General features: G+C 35.9%; 3 protein-coding genes across 11 annotated transcripts in view; 1 reads left to right on the top strand and 2 right to left on the bottom strand.

Annotated features, from left to right (window-relative positions):
• The first annotated feature begins 1,512 nt into the window (after positions 1-1,512).
• On the top strand, positions 1,513-5,511 carry LOC109175007 (mitochondrial thiamine pyrophosphate carrier-like). 2 transcript variants are annotated; one of them, XM_019324277.1, is made up of 8 exons: positions 1,513-1,822; positions 2,107-2,246; positions 2,721-2,837; positions 3,739-3,850; positions 4,013-4,140; positions 4,327-4,479; positions 4,571-4,714; positions 5,073-5,511. In XM_019324277.1, exons 2-8 carry the CDS (start codon positions 2,130-2,132, stop codon positions 5,289-5,291), a joined length of 990 nt encoding a protein of 329 aa, XP_019179822.1. In that variant the 5' UTR covers positions 1,513-1,822; positions 2,107-2,129; the 3' UTR covers positions 5,292-5,511. The 2 variants fall into 2 exon arrangements, with proteins under 2 accessions (XP_019179822.1, XP_019179823.1); XM_019324278.1 differs by lacking the exon at positions 1,513-1,822 and having other exon boundaries at positions 2,158-2,246; positions 2,710-2,837.
• A 1,558-nt stretch (positions 5,512-7,069) lies between these two features.
• LOC109174971 lies at positions 7,070-10,229 on the bottom strand. Its single transcript, XM_019324220.1, has 3 exons — positions 9,836-10,229; positions 8,815-8,939; positions 7,070-7,639 (listed from the first exon to the last, which is right to left on the bottom strand). Exons 1-3 carry the CDS (start codon positions 9,978-9,980, stop codon positions 7,358-7,360), a joined length of 552 nt encoding a protein of 183 aa, XP_019179765.1. The 5' UTR covers positions 9,981-10,229; the 3' UTR covers positions 7,070-7,357.
• A 5,314-nt stretch (positions 10,230-15,543) lies between these two features.
• Positions 15,544-20,261, bottom strand: part of LOC109174961 — a 14,238-nt gene continuing 9,520 nt past the window's right edge. For 7 of the 8 annotated variants that reach the window (XM_019324204.1, XM_019324209.1, XM_019324203.1 and 4 more), the window contains 3 exons: positions 19,079-19,811; positions 16,093-17,947; positions 15,544-15,997 (listed from right to left, as the gene is read on the bottom strand). In XM_019324204.1, coding sequence (XP_019179749.1) covers positions 16,157-17,947; positions 19,079-19,786 — 2,499 coding nt within the window. In that variant the 5' untranslated portion in view covers positions 19,787-19,811 and the 3' untranslated portion in view covers positions 15,544-15,997; positions 16,093-16,156. The remainder of the gene's footprint in view (positions 15,998-16,092; positions 17,948-19,078; positions 19,812-20,261) is intronic. The other variant, XM_019324211.1, reaches the window with a different exon arrangement.

The following is a 20,261-nucleotide window of genomic DNA, read 5'->3' as shown; positions in this document are numbered from 1 at the left end:
TACTGACTCCTCATCAGAAAAGAAGATGTCATCCAAATTCTTAACCTTTTTCTTTGTTTGAGCTACAACAACCTGCTCATCTACTTTATCATCCTCTACAGTGAAATCAACAACTTGGCCATCATCCCCAGCCCCTACATCAACCTGCTCATCTACCCCCAATCTCTGTATCTCAATCTCATCTTCTCAATCACTTTCTGGCTCCAGTACTTCCATATCAGCTTCAATCAAGTCCTGGTCATCCATTGTTTCAACCCAAAACTCCAACATTTTACTTGGGTTGACCTCATTCAATATAGGTATAAGATCATTGTCTGATTGTAGCAACTTCAAACTATCATTCCAATAACAATAAATCAGGGCACCAACCTCACTATACCCTAACTGTTTTATCTTATCCTTCAACACATCTAGACACACTTCATTAGCTTCCATTCTTTCATACAGTTTTACATCACCACCCAAGTATTTAACTTCACCACCCTATTTACTATCCCATTATGGAAAAGGACAACTTCAAATGGGCCAACACCATCTCTTGTAAAGCCAACAGTCAACAGAGTGGTACCCACAAGACATAAAAACAATAATCATATGAAAATGATTCATGACCACAAAAAATTTAAACATAATGGTCCCCACAGAATAACAACAATGTTTCCTAAACCCTATATATGCACATGACAAGAATCAGTAACTACAACAATAGTATTGGTCCCCACAGACCACTACAACAATTTCCCATACTCATCAGAATTCATACTAACAATAATAAACAACATGCCACTACAGAAAATGGTCCCCACATTACAAGACACAAGACACAAGTACAAACTCCATTATGCTTTATGCATATATAACCCACACGGCAAACCCTAGAAATGCTTAACTTCCATTCAAACTCCACAAAAAAACACTCCACACAAACAACACAAACTCATTCACTATAAAATTCATACAATTCAAACAGTTACAAATTATTCAAACTTACTTCGTTGGAGCGTATTTGGGGCAGAATCCGTTCCAGTCGCCAATGATTTACGCATTGCAGTAGGCGAAGTGAAGAGTTCTCTTTGTTCCCGCTTTCTTCCTTCTTCCACACTGTCTTTGCGCTTCTCTGCTGTCTTCCCGCTACTTTCAAACAAAATTAGGGTTGCGTGGAGGTTGATTAAGGTGGGAAATGGGAATCCGTTCCCCCCCCCCCCCCCCCCCTTTTCTATGACCTGAACGGACGATTTTACTCTCTCCCCCCCCCCCCCCCCCCTCCCCCCCCACCCAAAAAAAAAAAATAATAATAAACAAATCCAATTGACATTCCGGCGCTACCGACAAATTAGTCGGAAGAACTCAATGGGTAAAAAAAAGCTTACTAAAAGGACTAAATCTGTTAGGTTTAAAAGTCACGAACTGAAATTACCACCTCCACTATAGTCATAGGACCAAAAGTGTAATTTTTTCCTGTTTGATATAAAATACTCGATCCGTGTTTAGACAACATGCCGAGAAACGTGAACCGGCTGGTCAAATTATAACGGCCCCTTTAATTAATACTAAATTACCCCAAAACCCACCAATAATATCTTTTTCTCTTTCAACTTTCCCAATCCACTGTCCAACTCTTCCAGTCCTCCCTCTTATTATTACCTCCGGCCGCCGCCTTTGAGCGGCGAACCCGTCTCCCCCGCCGTCGAGAACCCTAGCCACGCAAGCTCATCAAACACACGCGCGCGCGCGCGCGCGCGTGCAAAACCGTATGCTATATTGAAAATCTGGAATTCTTAATGGCGGCTTGCGTCTTTCTCTCCCAATTGTCCTCTCTCAGGTACCATCTCCTCTACTTACGATCTCTGTATTCGGTATTTTTGGAGCTGAATTGATTAGTATTCGCATTTATATATGTAATTCGAATATCAATGCTCCCTTACTAAACATTTAGTCGTTATCTAATTAAGAGTTGATTGCATATGCATATATTTTATATGTATTGCTGGGGATAGTTGCACGAAGTGTAATCTGAGTGGCGGTGATTGTTCTGGCTTTTCGGAGTCAGTTGGGGCAACTAAGGATAACTTTGACATAAAGGATGGTTTTGAAATGCGGTTGCAGGTAGTAGCAGTGTAATAGGGGAGATGGAAGAGCCAGGGGAGCTGAAAAGGGCATTCATTCATGCCACGGCCGGGGCAATCTCTGGTGGTATATCAAGGACTGTGACCTCGCCGCTCGATGTAATTAAGATTAGATTTCAGGTAATTGTTAGGATCAAGTGTTTACTACTATGCCAAAACTTATTTCCTTATACCGCCACACATTTTGAAGAGTCGGTGCTAGATATGGCCTTTTACCGGCTTCCGTCCAACAATCACTCTATCCACATGGTGCTGGACTTGGCCTTAATGGCTTCTGCTAAACAATTCTCTCCCAGCACCAGCCAGTCCTAACTGCTCTTGTTGGAACTCGAACCCATAGCTTGGCTCTGATATCACTTGTTAGGATCAAGCGCTTTCCACTACACCAAAAGTTATATAGCTTTTGGCATAGTGGTAAGTGCTTGATCCTAACGGAAATGTTGCAAAAGATGCTTCCAAGTTGCATGAAGTATTGCATTTGGTGTGTTATTAGTCGCTCTCTCTTTTTATGTATGGATGTCTTGATCATTGATTGATTGTGCTTGTAATTGAAGGTAGTGGACCTATTTGATGATCTTATTAGTTATTTGTTAGGTTCAATTGGAACCTACTGTTCAGTGGGCCCTGCTTCGGAAGGATTTATATCAATCATCTAAGTACACTGGGATGGTGCAAGCAGCCAAAGACATCTTCAGAGAGGAAGGCTTGCCGGTATTAGTGCTTTTTCAGTTTTTTCCAGTCTCCACTTAAATTGTTCTGGAATTATTTGGTTACCTCTTAGAGAACTGCCTATTTAAACTAATAATGGTGTGCCTTCTACTTCAGTAATTGATAGACTAGCATTCAGTTTTTAATGAATAAGCATGGTTTATGCTTCTATTCCATGTTTTGTATGCCCAGATATAATCTTATGTTGAAAATTCATGATTAAAGTAGTCACAACAAAGCTGTTTAAACATGCGTATTATAACATTTGTGATTGATTTGTGATGATAAGTAAAAGTATTATTATTGTGCAAATTAAACTGCACATTTTTCTCTTCTCTCTCCCCGCTCCCCGCACACATTCTGACAAACAATGCTCACTGAGACATGATGGCACTCTTGTGGTGCACTCAAGGTAACAAGCATTAAGAGTAGAGGAACAGGGGATTACAGATAGGAATTGGAAGTCCAGCTGCTTGGATAGAAATCTGAAAAGATTCAGAATCTAGTGCTGAAAAGCAAAGATAAAACTGTTAGGAAATCAGGCTACAATGGAGAAATGAAAGGATCAATTAGCCATTTTTTTTTGTCTCCCTTGAATGTACATAGAATTCCCCTATTTATTGCTGTAAAAATCAGAAAAATAAGACTCTTAGGTAATAAATTAGTGACTTTGATAGACTTTTGGACTGCTTTGAATTGTTTGGACTCTAGACTTATTGATAGTTCAGTGAACTAATCAAGGCCATAGCACCATCACACTTGGGAAATGTCTAAACAAATAAAACGTTATAAATTCTTATTATTCTCTTGAGTCTTGTCATCTTTTCACTGGCAGAATTCCAAGTTCTCTTTAAACATGATGAAATGTTTGTCAGATTTCCTTTAATTTGGAATTCCATTGCAGGGTTTTTGGCGTGGTAATGTTCCAGCCCTACTTATGGTCATGCCATATACTGCCATACAGTTCACAGTGTTGCACAAATTCAAAACCTTTGCTTCTGGATCTTCAAAATCAGGTTTCTAGTTGTAATCCTTATCTCCTCTCTAATTGTAGAGGCAGCAAAATTTTTACTTAGTTTTTCTGCAAAACACCCAACTCACATATGTACTATTATTTCCTTTTGTTCCATTGGCCTGATGTGCGGCATATGTGCTGTTGGTATCTTCAATTATTTCAGATGACCACATTAATTTGAGTCCATATCTTTCATACATCAGTGGGGCATTAGCAGGCTGTGCAGCTACTGTTGGATCATATCCATTTGACTTACTAAGAACCATTTTAGCTTCACAAGGGGAGCCAAAGGTACCGCTTTTAATTTTATTAATAGGATGCAGGAATCTTTCTAATTAGTCAAAGTAATATTTCTTTTATTATTTCCATAATTAAAAAAGAAAAACAATTTTACCTATTCATCCAGTTCAATGAAGTTTGTTGTACAAAACCTTCACATGATGTTCTTAACAAATGAGGTGGGTTGCCCACTTTCAGATTTACCCAAACATGAGGGCTGCATTTGTTGATATACTTAAAACTCGCGGTATTCGAGGTCTGTATTCTGGATTGAGTCCTACTCTAGTAGAGATTGTTCCTTACGCTGGTCTACAGTTTGGAACATATGATACGTTCAAGCGCTGGGCAATGGTAAGTTCTTATCCTCGTTTTGCTCTGAATTTGTGTGGAACAGTAAAAGATACACATTTACATCTTGATTTGGTTTGTCTGCAATTTCTAGGCTTGGAACCATCGCAGGTCACCAAATACAAGCTACAGCGATGATGGTCTTTCAAGCTTCCAGCTCTTTATTTGTGGGTTAGCATCTGGGACATGTGCAAAAGCTGTTTGTCATCCTCTTGATGTAGTGAAGAAGAGGTTTCAGGTAAGTTGTTACTGGTTACTGGTATACCACTAGTTTTATCAAGTCTATGGGTCAAAAGATGGTCAGAACTAAAATATACGTAGTACCATTTAGGCTTTTACTGCGCTTTTCAAGTTTATATGGATCAACTTACATGGACCAAATTTTCACCATCTGATGTGACAATATATGATTCGTATTTGATTAATAAATAGATTTTTTTTTTTTTTAACACAAGGTGGGGTTAGCTAATTCACAATAATCAATAAAAAAAAAAAGTGTTTTATTGTCCCGTCAGAATTTTGATGAAAAATTTTGGAGCTTGTAGCTTTATCCATTTTATATTTGCCATGTCATGGACATCTTAATATCATTGCAGATTGGAGGACTACAGAGGCATGCAAGATATGGAGCTCGAGTTGAGCATCACGCATACAGAAACATGTACGATGCTCTTCGTCGCATTCTAATCCAGGAGGGATGGGCTGGGCTTTACAAAGGCATAGTTCCATCAATTGTTAAAGCTGCACCAGCGGGTGCCGTGACATTTGTTGCCTATGAATTTACATCAGATTGGTTAGAAACGATTTTGACATGAGTTCAACTTGTTTAATTTTTTCACATTCCCCCCATTTGCCATCTGCAGAAAGGCAGGGGGATCAGTTTATATTTTGATATGAATTTTGTCATTCTTTCTGGTTTCTGTATCCTTGATGGCCTGCCCCCAATGAAGAATAGGAGGGGGGGATTGCTTGTCGATTGGACCAAAATTTATAGTTGTAGGAAGATAATACAGAATCAGCTTTCTAGGCTGTATACATACCAGCCTTATTTGGTAACATAGTTAGCTTATAAGCTAATTTTGGCTTATTTGATTATTATTAACTATTTGACTTGGTTAAACAGTCAATACGAGTGTTTGATTAATTAGTTTTTTGTAACAACTTATTGCTTCAAAATGCCAAAATTCAAAAAGCTGTTCAATGTAGCTTTTTTTGATTAGTTTTTTGAGGAAGTTATTTTGCATGTAATCAGCTATCAATTAATAGTTAATTTACCAAACATCTTTCTATAATTAGTTAATGTTATTAACTAATCAAATTCACTAATTTTAATCAGCTAACAATTATTTACCAAACACTTTCACCATATATTTGGGATCTGTATTGTGTTTACTCACGTTCTACGCTTATTTTTTCGAGTTGAAGGGAACATCTTTGTACGTAATGTGCAAGAGAGGGCTTTCATGTTGATTGTGTGAGTGTCTGTTAGTTTTCTAGTTAAACCAAAACGTCACTATTCTTAACAGAAGCTCATGCTTAGCTTCAATTTTATTTACAAACAATCACTTTTAGGGGCATGGCATTTCGTTTTAATTATCTAATATTTTATAAGTAATGCCGTTGAAATATTACGGAGTACACGTACGGGAATTGTTTCGCCACATCATGCTTTTTTCTTCTTTTGGCAGGACGTGATATCCTCATTTCTCTTTTAGGTTTTGTAAAATTATAGTAGCAATTTTTTTTTTTTCTATTTTCTCTATAAAAGAAAAAAAAAACATTTCTCCAAAAAGAATAATAAAAACAAAACAATCTAGCTATCTCGCAACGAAGTGGCTTCATCTCTCTATAGAGATGAAACAATACGGTCCTCTAAATTTTCTAATTATAAAACAATCTTAGTACTTTATTAGAATGAATACAATTTTTTATTTTTATTTTTTTTATGCCTTGTGGAACAAGGTAGCACCAAAATGGGAAAAATGGAAGTATAAGGAGTATACAAAGCGCGATGGAAACATACAAATATAGAATACAGAATACAAAACGCAAAAGAAATATACAAATATAAAATGCAGAATACAAAACGCGAAAAAACATACAAATATAAGAGAAGTATAAAAGTGCATATTCTTTAAACATGTATACATATTAATTGTTTATCTTGAAAGGTTTTATCGAGTTTTTCAAAAATTTATAAAATAAAACGTTTTCAAAACGTGAAAACGCTAACCCTTAAAACTTTTTACTACATTTATATAAAAGATTTACTTAGACTAGAATCATAACCTTAAAGCTCGTGCCTAAGATCTTCCTCTAACTTGAATAGTTGGTTTGAATTTGAAACCAAATCATGTTTAAACCATGATCACTCATATATCATGAGACTTGGCTCACGTTGTTGGTGGTGGCAGAAATTAATGATTGCAACAAACATCAAAATGTGATAAACAATCATCACCGTATAATCAATATTTGTTGAGCATAGAATATATAAAATAATAAATCTGTAACCTCACTATTAACTTAAACTTTTATTTAAAGTAAAACACATCATTTAGTTTAATTTGATATCGGAACTGGTAAAATGTTATGCGTTCGAATGGAACACATTTTTCAATTACATTCACTTTGCAATGTGAAAAAAATATTTGCCATTTTCACCATTCTTGGTGAATCAACTGGGGGGAAGGATCAAGATTGGATTACAAGACCTGAGAGTATTACTAGTAATACATAATCCACAAACACTAGACTCATTTGCATTAATATAAAGTCAAAACAGTGTTAGTGTTCACATACACTAAAAGCTTTGTGATTATTAGTAACAATGTGATCTCTGATTGCAAAATTGTGATGAGAGTATTTTGCAAAAACTAAATCAGAACTTCTTCTGCTCTTTGGTGTCCTCAGGAGGCAGTGACACAAACTGGACGATGCTTTGGACTTGAGAAACGTCGATTCGGAACTTGTTAGCTATTTGGTTGACATCCATAGGCCCTTCATGCTCATCTGATTTGCCTTGATACAACACTATGATTTGTCGTAACTGCGCTACGTTTAAGGTTCCTGGAGGCGCCGGCCTTCCCTCGTATCTGCTAGACTCTGTTGTTGTATTCCTTAGCTTTGGTAAAGGCCTATCATAGTTTTCCACAACCGATCCCTGTCATGGTAGCCTGACATTAGAAATTGACCAAGTTGATATAACAGTAAGTATCATTAAGCACCAGCTAATTTATAAACATGGCCAATCTGGCTTTTGGACCGACAGTAAATGTACATGTAAGGAAATCAGAGTGCAACTTGTTTCATGGTAAGATGCAAAATCTTTGCTGACCAACTACACCAAATTGACACTGTCATCTAAGAGAATTTTTTATTTATTTTTTTTTTTGAGTACTACTGACTCTGTTACAATGTAGTATCTGTTTATAATTACTTTCTCAACCTACTGAAGCACAATAGTCTGCCTCCACTAAGGCTCGAACTCACAACCTCCCACATAGGGGAACAACTTGGTGCCAGTGGACCACAAGGTCCTTGGCGCCATCTAAGAGATTCAATTGTTGCAATTTGCAAAACACCTTTAGTACAGAGTAAATGTTTTTCTAGTACCAAAGTCCTGTTCCAAGATGCTATGGCATTCACACAAGCATGGTAGATGAGCCAATGCTCCACAACATAGGCATATATGGAACCTAAAGAGGCCCATGCCTAACAAAGGGTTCCTAATAACACGAGGATCAAAAGTGCATGGTTAAGCGTTTGAAGATACGGTGTTGGGGACTGACTTGGGGGCTGGGGCCACTGTTCTAAAAACAGAGGGGTCCAATTAGCAGTATTAAGGACAGTGGTACAGGAAGTGTTTGGAGAAGAAACCGAGATGCCACAACATAGGTAGCATTGCATTATCCCAATGACTACATAAAATGCATATATTGAATTTATTAGTGAACTTTGAGATTCTAGCTTCTTAAACTGATTTGAAGGAAGAAGAAGGGAATTGGGTGGCAGATGCATGCATTACCATCATCAGATAAAATTCCCCCCACATAAAAATTGCAAAGTAAGTGGAGTCTATTAAAGGAATTTTTTACATTCCCAATTTATTTGGTTCAGTTTAGATTTGCCAAGAATTTAGTTTACGTCACATTTTACTCTAACTACTTATGAGTATAGACAAAGTGACGAATCAAATCCAAATGAATCATTTGCAAAGTGCCAGAAAAACCATGACAAAACTCAATAAAGCAATATCAGCACATATCCAGAGAAAGCAAAAATCACCAGCAACATTGGCAAATCACAAATTATACTATATTACATATATAAACTCACCTCACCCATTTCAAGTTTCCCTCCAGGCTTAGCACGGATTCTACCAACCATTTGACTAAGCATCACATCAAACTGTGGATCACGTTCTTCAAGGACACTTTTGGGATTAACTTTTGGAGTGCTCTCTAAAATGAGAGAAGAAATTACACATGTATGGTTATAATAGCATTCTTGTCTAACTGAACAAAAAAAAATTTGCAGTAGAAGTGAAACTTGAAACAACCGAATACATCAGAGAAGTTCTGTCTATTCCTAGAAATTACTCATGTTTCTTGCTCATATGCAGGATTCTAGAAGAAATTAAGAATGGCAGAATTGATTGGCTCTTTTGTTCAGGATGAGATGGGATCTACATTTGGATTTAACACACATATCATAGTCATGTAAATGATGGAGTTCGTCAACTACAAATTAGTTGAACTCAAATGAGACTAGTGTACCTATTCCTACATGATTGTAGCAGCATGGAACACTCATAGTCAAGCTGGGAGATCAAAGTGAGTGATGATTTCAGTTACAGGCTTATGAGGGAAAGAATGGATTAGATATTTAGATTGACAGATGTGCTCAATTAGGTCTGTTCTGTTGGTAAGTCTTACTGTGAGGAGCTCCAATATACTGCCCCTTTCGCTTAAGTTATCAAAATTTTCTTCTTCTTCTTCTTCATTCTCGCAGACTCACACTGAGAATCAATAAAGCATTGGAAATTAATGAAACACGTTTAAGATTATGAAACTTTTCTTACACCAGAAAAGTGTTTAATCTTAAACATGTTTCATTAATTTCCAATGCTTTATTGATTCTTAGTATGAGTCTGAGAATGAAGAAGAAGAAGAAGAAGAAGAAGAAGAAGAAGAATCTGCAACTCAATTTCAGCTAAATCGATTGTCACATACAGCATTGAAATCATTTTAATGTGAAATTAATATTTGAAGAATCTTAACCAAAATTGAATCTTGAAAATTCAAATGTCAAGATAAAGCATTAAATTCATTAAAGCTATTTGGTTTTTGGCACTTACCAGCTCCGGTGCCGACATTTTGGGCGGATATAATTTCCGGCGGCGGGGGTGGCGGTCTCTCAATGGGCTTCTTCAGCTGCGACGACGAAGTTTCCATTCCGGAGCTTCCGATCCTTCCAGCTGCTCGACGAAATGCCTGCCCCATCTGCTCCCTTTCTCTCTCTGTAATAATCTATATATTCCAATTCGTATGTATGCACTACTATAATTATACTCCTAGCCTTGAATCTTAATGTTGCATTTTCTTCAATACCAAACGAAGATGGATTATTTTCTATTTCTGTGCTTTTTTTCAAAATTGTTTTTGCAGAAAATTAGTTGCGAAAATCTCAAAGTGAAGAAGGTGCTTCAACAAAGAACGACAGATACAATACTTCTCCACGTAGACGGTTTGAGGTGGTATCGTCGCATTTATACCGTCCCAAAAGGTATCCGCAAACTAAATATAATCATTATATCTGAGTCGACCAAATCTCTCAGATAAAAAATGGGATTAAATCTCAGTGATTGATCAAGTTTAGATTAATAGCTCGAATTATTATTATTTAAAAAAAAAAAAAAAAAAAAAAAACCTGTTTACTCCAGACAATCTAAAGGAATTCATGAAATTGTTTATAAAATTAATTAAAATTTATTTTTTTTTAAAATATTTTTTAAGAAAGAAAAACAAAGCACCTAGAAAGAAAATCACGTACTTTAAGAAGAAAAATCATGCACCTAAAGTTTTAGGTCAACGCACTTTAAGTTTCAACAACTGACGCACTTAAGCACACAAATCACGCACTTAAGAACGAAAACCACACACCTTAAAAAGAAAAATCACGCACCTAAAGTTTTTGACCGACGCTTAATAAGCACACAACACAAAAACCCCGCACGAAAATCCATACATACATATATATATATATATATATATATATATATATATATATATATATATATATATATATATATATATATATATACACACACACACACACACACATACACACACTAGTCTTTTCTATGCGCGATGTGCAAAAACATATGGTAAATATTTATATTTTAAAAAATAACTAACAAATTTTTACTAATTAAAATTTAAATGAAATAAAATCTATTTATTATATTAATCTAATATATATATATATATATATATATATATATATATATATATATATATATATATATATATATAGTGTCTACAAATATTATTATCATTAAAAAATATAAGAAAAGATATGTTGGAGGCATTTGAATGGTAAAAGTAATGGGAAAGATAACAGAAGTTATAACGGTAAAGGTACTTTTGTCTAAAAAATTGTATAATACAACTCTAAAATCACAATGTACAAAATAATTAGCACTAAAAATAAGGACATAAATTAGGAATATAATTTTGATTGAGATTTAATTGGTCTTGTTTGGTAAAAAAATTGGCCTATAGGCCAATTTTGACTTATTTGACCACTATTAATTCTTTGATTTAGTTAAAATATCAATATAAGTGTTTGGTTAGTTAACTTTTGCAACTTCAAAATGCTAAAATTCAAAAAGCTACTCCAAACAACTTTTTTAATTAACTTTTTTAAAAAAGAAATTATACCAAACAGCTATCAGCTAACAGCTAATTTATCAAACACTTTTCTACAACGGCTAATGTTATCGACTAGTTATACCCTCTAGTTAACACAATCAACTAACATCTAACAGCTAACAACCATTTACCAAACACGGCCTTATGTTTTTAGATATAGGGGCATTTAGGTACTTTTTCACATGGTTTCTTTGCATGTGGTTTCCATACGGATTATGTTGCCTGAATTTAGAGAATTATAATCATGATTTAAGGAATTTTTTTGGTCATTTTTCTTTTTTTTTTTTTTTTTTTTTGAAAGGACAGTTATTTTCCTTAGTTCTTCTTTTGATTCTTTCCGGCGCTGGTGATGACTGCTTGGCATGGCTTCATGTTTGTTCTCTTTGTTTTGTTGTTTTGATTTTATTTTATTTTTGTCATTCGTTAGAGTATATTTTTTTATTATGTTTGTTGATAAATACGTGATTTTAGGAGAGGTGCATCGTTGTTGAGCTATGCATTGGTGGTGCTATCAGGTATCGTTGCTAGCATGAGGTTATACATTTGAAAAATTTTCTTCCTTTTTTATTTTGGGTCGTTGGGGATATTTGGCGTGGGTGGTGCATAATGATTGTGGGGATGTGCATTGGTGAGATTAGTGCGGTGCATCGTAGAACGTTGGGATGTGTATCGGTGTCCACTATGTGGTAAATTTTGTGGGGTTTTTAAGAGTTAGAGCAACAATATCAGCGCATAATATTGGGATAATGTCAGAGGAAATAACTTTGGTGGGGTTTAAAGATAGATGTGGGGTTTAAAGATAGATGTGGGGTGGTGTTAATTCATGATTTATTTCTCCTGCAAATGTTGCATATTTGTGGGTCCTGCTATTTGATAGAAACGATGAAAGCAGCTTAATTGTTGCGCGTGGAGCGCAACCAATGCGCACAGTAAGCAAAATACACTGTTCTCTTGTTCACTTCATTCTGTGCATGTTTTTTGCTTTTCTGTGATTTTTTTTTTTTTTACTTTTCTGATTTAGGTGTCAGATTTATATGATTTTTTCTTTTTTTTTTCTTCTCTTTTTTTTCTTGCACTCTTTCTCTTTCCTAGTTGTAACTTAAAAAACTGTGAAAGAAATGAAGCTGATATGGATGCTCTTAGGGGCTAGGGTTTAGGGTTTAGGGATTTAATGCACTTACAAATTGCTATACACCTTTGTGCACTCTCGGAGTAAAAGTCGTGCATTGCACATATTCTATGGAGCAATATTGTGCATTCTATATTAATATGGTTAAGCCCTGAATTGGAGGTCAGAAATGAAAGGGATTATATTTTAAAAATTTTGATTCATAGTACATATAATGGCAATGAGGTGGTGTAGCGTGTGGATTTTGCGCTTATTTGTTGATTAAAGGTTTATTGTTATAGACAAATACATCCTTAGAGGCCAAATATGAATGATTTTTCAACCTAAAATAATGCTAATTTTAGAAAATATAGGTTAACAACCAACTATAGATGGAAAAAAATGAACAATCTAGATTAAACCACAAATTCTCTTCTGGAGAGTGATTCTCATGGGAGCCGGACCATATATGTTTACTTTAATTAAAATTTATAACATTTGAATTTAAATATTATATCATTAAAATTGAATAGTAGTAAATATTATCCAAAATATACTAATACATTAAAAATGTTTAAATTTATTGTAAAAAACAATTCAATTAAAAAAAAAAATTGTTTTAAGAATGACAACCATTTGGTTTGTGAATTATCTTACAAAATGCAAGATTTTTTAAATAAAAATAAAAAGAAATAAAATAATCCGAGTGTATACGACGCAAGCACCTATTGACTTATTGAGTGGGCAACGTGCATTTCATGTGCGCTTTTTTTTTTCTTTATTATTTTTTTAATCTCAAAAAATCAATTCTTGCAATAGAATGCACTAAAAAAATGTTTAGAAGTTGTTTTCAAAAAAAAAAAAAAATGTGAAGTATATTTTAAAACAAGATTTTGCAAAGGTGTACTTTTATTGGCTTGGAAAAATATTAGTGCAAATGCTTTTGGAAAGATGTTAACCCCTATTACTTGTACATTTTGGTATCAATAGAAGGAGTAATGATTAAATCTAATGTTCATATGTCATATCTCTACAACCATATTTGGAGTTTTTTGCACTTTTAGTCCCACGACTATAGTGGCACTGGCAGAATTGATCCACGACTTTTGAACCTTGCAATTTTAGTCCACAACTATTGATTTTTTTGCAAAAATGGTCCTTCCGGTCACTTTTTAGTCAAAATTTCACCGGAAAAATAAAATTCTCCATTTTTAGCCGGGTTAAAATTGACATTTTACTTATCTAAAAAAATTGGTATTTGACTACATACAATATTACTGGGCTACATACTACTGCCCCAGGCGGCGGAGTTCCTGGAGCAGGCAGGGCTGTCAGTAAGCAGCGGAGCGGCCGTGGCGTTCCCCGGGCTAGTTGGGTTATCCGACAGCAGCATTGGAGTGGTACATGTATTCCGCCGCCTGGGGCAGCAGTATGTAGCCCAGTAATATTGTATGTAGTTAAATATCAATTTTTTTCTTTTAATTTTTTGAGATAAGTAAAATGTCAATTTTAACCCGGCTAAAAATAGAGATTTTTTTTTTCCGGTGAAATTTTGACGGAAAAGTGGCCGGAAGGACCATTTTTACAAAAAAATCAATAGTCGTGGACTAAAATTGCAAGGTTCAAAAGTCGTGGATCAATTCTGCCAGTGTCACTATAGTCGTGGGACTAAAAGTGCAAAAAACTCACCATATTTGTTATAAAATTTATCATTTATTGCTAATAAAAGTAACTAAACTGAACATCAAAGCTCAAAGACTAAGAGCATTCATAAGTGTGGATATTAGATGGTTTTTTCAGAAGAAAAATCTAGTGTTTGGTTTTTGAACAGATGTGAAAGTAAGTTTTTTCTCATTTCATCTTCCTTACAAGTGTTAAAATTATTGTGGGATCTACAATTTGTTTAAGAAAAACAATGCAACAGCATGAAGAAGGTGTGTGGGTCACAACAAGCGCCCAGCCATTGCACGCGCCAGCAGGTGCGTTAACTTGTAATGTTTTTTTTTTTTTTTTTTTTTTCGTGGCAGAATAAATTTTTTTCCTTTTTTTTCTTTTTATTATTCTTTTTTTTCTCCTTTTTCTCTTTCCTAATCACACTTACAAAAACTCCTCAACAATCGCAAAAAAAAAAAAAAAAAAAAAACAAAAAAACAAAAAAAAAAAAAACAAAAACTAAGGATGCTCTAAGAACAAACAATGACCGAAGGCTTATGAATGGCGGCATAGGACATAAGGTTGAGGACCACAACCTAAGATTATTGATTACCAAACAAACTAGGTGTAATATCATACGACATGGATCGACTCTTGCAATCTAGACACCATGACGTAAAAGTCTACCCAGCTAAAAATTTCTTTGGACAAAAACGGCACACCCCATCATAAAGGGTGAATTTATAATTCAATTAATTATATTATACACTCCAATCTAGATGTTTTATATTTTTAAAATTTGTGATCAAATAACATATTCACATATTGTATACATTCTCTTATATAGTTTATAGAATTATAACTCACAATATCATATATAGCATAATCTATTGATACTTAGAGAGTAAGAGTACAATCAGTACCAATTGAAGCTGGTAACATAGTATCATTAACTAGCTTAATTGTCGTGACTACGTGAGTGACTGTGCACTCTTTATTGCTTAAGCGATGTGCGGGCTTAAAGATGCCTCTTAAAGTTAGAACCTACTCGGCTACCCAAGATACTTCGTGGTCTGACAAAAAAAAAAAAAAAAAAAAAAGACTTAGCATCATTTGTGAATACTTAAAATACCAATTATGCTCCACTCTCATCCAAATATTCCTTTACCTACCACACTAACTAATATGCAACCATGAATTGCAGGCACTAGACTCTTGTACTTGGTTTGAGTCCTTCAACAATCAACAATGCTCATCTGATGTAACTCTCCATGTGACTAATTAATTTCATCACATAACTATCTCTTCAACAAGGATTAACAACAACAAAAACCATTGAGAGAGAGATAGAGATAGAGAGGGGGAGAGATGGGATCTCAGAAAACTATATTTGAATTGCTGTAAAATGAAAAGGTTTCTGCACTGTCATGAAAATACAAACAAACAAACAAACAAACAAACAAACAAACAAACCAACTATGGATGAAATTTAAAAGCATTATAATATTTACAATTCGACCAACTCCAGGATTGAATCAGTTGTCGCACTTGAGTTGCACGGCATTGTCAACAACGAGGGCACCAGAAAAGGGAAGAGCAGGGGAGACTCGCACAAGAAGGTTGTCGAGAACTAGACAGAAATCCTTGAGGGGCACTTCCGGTAACATCATAATAACAAAAATTATACAGCAACAGCATGGCTCACTCTTTGTATTCACCTTATTAGAGGAGCAACATGGCCAAGAATTTCATACCTGCATCGAAATACATCACCCCAAGAAAGGTCATGTCTCTATCTCCCAGTCTGAAAATTTGTGCAAACTATCTGCAAATGGTCAAAGTATTCATACCACATTCTCTCCTGATAATAGCAGATTAAACAAAGAAATGAGTGATGAATCAGAGGCTCAGAGCACTTACAGTATAGCAACCATCATGCCACAACCAATTCTAATCCCTGAAGTTGGGAACATGTTTCAGAAGTTCAGGGGCCTGAGGTAGTTCCTCCATTTCCGTCTGGTGGAGGTTGGAATTTGCTGAACGCATTGTATGTTCCTTCTCCCAGCTTGGACACTTCAGAGTTATTGCCAAACTCAGCAGCCTTTGTTTTGCCATGGGCTTGTTCTGAACTTTTTGACCCCAAGTTTTGTCCGGGGCCAGCTTCTCTATTCTTTTGTCTCCTGTTTACAGTCAAGAACCCATTGGCCAAAGCTTCCAAAGCTCTCATAGTTGGAGGACGGTTTCTTGTGCCATGTCTCCTTGAGCTCATGCTAGGTGGCTGTTGTTGATCAGAACTATCCACACCTGTCACCACCTGCAATTCACTGTCACTTTCAGGCTTCTTTACGCCATCAGTTTGTTCTTCAGTCGTTTCTGTTAAAGACAGCCCATTCTCAGAATCTGGTGAGACTGGAAGCACATTAAGGTCAATCAATATCCTTGGTTGAGGTTCCACAGGAGAAATTTCTGCAGGACACGAATTATTAACAGGGACACATTCAGTGCTCACAGAAGGGCTGCTTTTTGATGAGCTGGTGGATGACATCTTATCCTGAAAGGAGCCCGTCTGCAAAGCATTGGTTGCAGGCATATTATGCACACTTGAACAGCAACTGGGCATCGCCAATTCCACTCTGGAAACACAACTTATATTGTTTGTCTCTGTGCGACTACAAGCAGTTAGTCTTCGACGCTTTTTGGTGATGGGAACTATATCATCTTCTTCCCTTAGTTTCTGACTGATGCGGGGTTTCACCACTTTTTTTGACTTCATGTCTTCACAAAGATCTACATTCTTCATAGCATTGGTCACAGGAATGCTCTCAGGACAGCTGCCATGGACCTCTTCGTTTATAACATTAGCCATCTTCCTGTTTGTAGCACCAACTTCAAGATCTTTCCTGCCAGAAGATGTTTCCCCATTAGGTAAGCTTGTATTTGAATCGGCAGAAATGAGCACAGCTTGATCAAGCAACATGGTATCAACAGAGTCAGGTATATCGGTCGACACCTTCTGACTGTCCTTGCCACTATCTTCAGAATGAGTTTGAGTGGACAATTTTCTTGAAGTACCCAATGACAAGCTTTTCAAATCTCTTACTTTGTAGGGTTTACCATCACATAGGCTGGTATCGACAACCGTAAATTTGATGTCATCAGTACATTCATTAGGAGTTCTTGGTTGAAGATAAGAGTGGGATCTCACCGGAGGCAGATCATCACTTTCCACCTTTGCTCCATGATGCCCTTCATTTTCTTCGTGACGGTCTTCTTCCGTATCAAGGTCAAGCAATTTAGGTTCAGAAGCAACTTTACCAAGAACATCTGTAACGGAGTCAAAATAGTGGTTTCCCTTGACAAGCTTCCGAGAAAACTTCTTAACACCAGGCATGAGAAAAACCAAACTATGCTTGGAACTACCAGCACCATAGGGCATATTTTTAGGTTGCTCCGAGTGCCAACCTCTTGCCAGTAATAGTGGCCAGACAGCTTCCCAAAACAAATCATTAGACCGTGCTTTGCTCAATCGATAGCCTCCAGTCAGATACTTGATAATTTCATTGGGTGTGAGAGAGGAGCAGGCTTTGCCAGTAGGTATCTCTGAACGCATGGTTAATACATTATTGGACCTTGTGGGTTCGAAGGCCATACTTGTGAGATCTTTTACTTCGCCTATTCCAACTGCTTCTATGAGAGCATTAATCCCAACCAAACGCTTCAATGTAAAGACATATTCCTCCAAAAGCATTTTTCCCTCTCCAAATGTCCTGGAGATCTGTAAAATTACAAGATATCAGAAGCAGCTTTCAAAAGATAGGAAGACAAGCACAGTGGCATAATAATAGGCATACAAGGAAGCTAACTGCAGCCTATCCTAATAAGACCTTTCATTATCTTAGTTACCTTAGACATATTCTTCCAAGTATTAAGTAGTCAGAATGATAGAAGTACTAAATGACATAAGATGAGGGAGAAAACCTGAGTGAAAAGCACGGGCAAGCGAGAGACTAATAAATTAAATGGTCCTAGTCAAGGTAGTCGGGCGGCTTTAAAATAAAAAAACATGACTTGCATAGTTCAATAGAAAGAAGAAGATTCTAAGCACTGAAAGCATTCATTCAACCAAATCCTTTTTTGGGTAATTAGTGACAAAATGTTAAATTGTTGCACCTCAATATACAGTTTTTGATGATTTTAAGATCTGGATTGCTTGAAGATTTTAAAAAAATACAGTGCACTAGAAATCAAGAAGAAAAAATAAGCAGGTCAGTTCTCAATCCAGCCTGAGATTGCATTTAAATAATTATAGACATTAGAAAGTGAAAACTACTTGGAATCTATAAAGCGTTGCATATTTTACAACAGAAACTTGTACAAAGCCATTCCAAGCCTTAAGTGCCAAATATAATAAGTTTAAAAGAAAAGTACAGGTTATAAGTTATATCTCCTAATGCAGGTATACTACAAAATGATGAAAACTCAACTGGAGTCATTTGGTTGCTCCAAAAATAGTATATGAAGTGCAGATATATGTTAAAACAGCAATTGACAAAGGCTTACAGACAGGAATTTGTGAGATCAACATGCTGTTACCCCAAGAAGAAATGAATTCTACACACTTTTAGCATAATATGAGAGAATGTTTAGATAGAATTGATGCCACACCAGCACATAATTGGCTAAAAGGTCCCCATTGATGGATTTGGCATTCTGCTGGCATGTTTAGAAGTAGAAATGAATTATTCACACTTCTAACTCATTCTAAAATAGTGATGAGATGAAAAAGGAATATAGTGATGGCAATGATACAACACAAGCACTTAAACATCAATGGCCATGGAGACATAGAATGTACAAAAATGAAAGCCAATTTTCCTTCATCACAAACTTTAGTATGAAAAAATACCTCCAAAAGTTCACTTTGGCCTTCTGCTGACACTTTCGGAAATAAGCGAGACAACAGTTCCTGAAGCCTCGATCCAACAAAAATCTTTTGCCCATACACACATTTCCGGCTTCTAACTCTTCGACCATCTGACCATCTACGGAACTCATCAGATCCATAAAATTCCCCATAATAATATGCCATTATGTCACTGGTCTTTTTAGTTTGAACAAACCTCTTTACATGAACAAAGTTCTTGTCAAATATATAGAGAGCAAGGAGGAAACTTTTCCTTTCAATATCAGTCCACGAATCAAGAACATCATCTGGAACTAAACAGGACTCTGGGCATCCCCCTTTTGGTTGTTCCTCCTCAATTGATGCATTTCTTAATTTTCCATCCTCCACAATAATATCTGATGATGACTCAGATCCCCTGCTACTGGAGGCAATTTGTGAACTATCACCCAGCTTTTTAGTCGTGTCTCCTCCTTCATTCGCCCACCTTAAAGGTATGTGTAACCCAACAAATAAATCCCAAGAGTCAGTTCCTTCAGCCTTATTCTCTGGATATGGTGGAATTTCAACCTGATATTCTTCCCCAACTCGAGGGCGGATATGTGGCTCCCCAAATACACCACAAGCATCAGAGGAGTCTGATGGGAGTGACTTTCCAGTGGCCATGTGCTCAGTGCAATCTGTATTGGAATTCATCTGAATAGAATCCATTCAAGAGTGAAAGCCAGCAAAGCTTCTGTACATACAAACACAGACATAAATCGTCATAAAGCAAGGCAGAGTCCAATGCTTAGGATACAAAGGCAATAAAAGAATTTAAGCTATCGGAATGTTTGCAAATATGATCAAATCAAAGAAAATATTACAAGAAAGGCTGAAATGGAAAATTATGGACACCATAAATAGTAAACGGTAAAATACAACAGATTGAGCAACTAAAACATGATTCTTCTTATTGCCTTGAAACAGTTGGACAGAAATACAAGAAATATACACAAAACAACTGGATTGTTTTGTTCTTGCTGAAGAAACATGTGTACCCCCGCTTCTTCAGAATGGTTTTCATGTTCTCTGATAAATGTTGTATCTGAAAATTTTGTCACGTCTTCATATATTTATTGCTTAATATATATATATATATATATATATATATATATATATATATATATATATATATATAACAGAG

The sequence above is a fragment of the Ipomoea nil genome, unplaced genomic scaffold (assembly GCF_001879475.1).
Source record: "Ipomoea nil cultivar Tokyo-kokei standard unplaced genomic scaffold, Asagao_1.1 scaffold0679, whole genome shotgun sequence".
In the NCBI taxonomy this organism is placed as follows: Eukaryota; Viridiplantae; Streptophyta; class Magnoliopsida; order Solanales; family Convolvulaceae; genus Ipomoea; species Ipomoea nil.
Note: the sequence above shows the minus strand (reverse complement) of the source record. Positions and strands in the feature narration are given on the sequence as shown.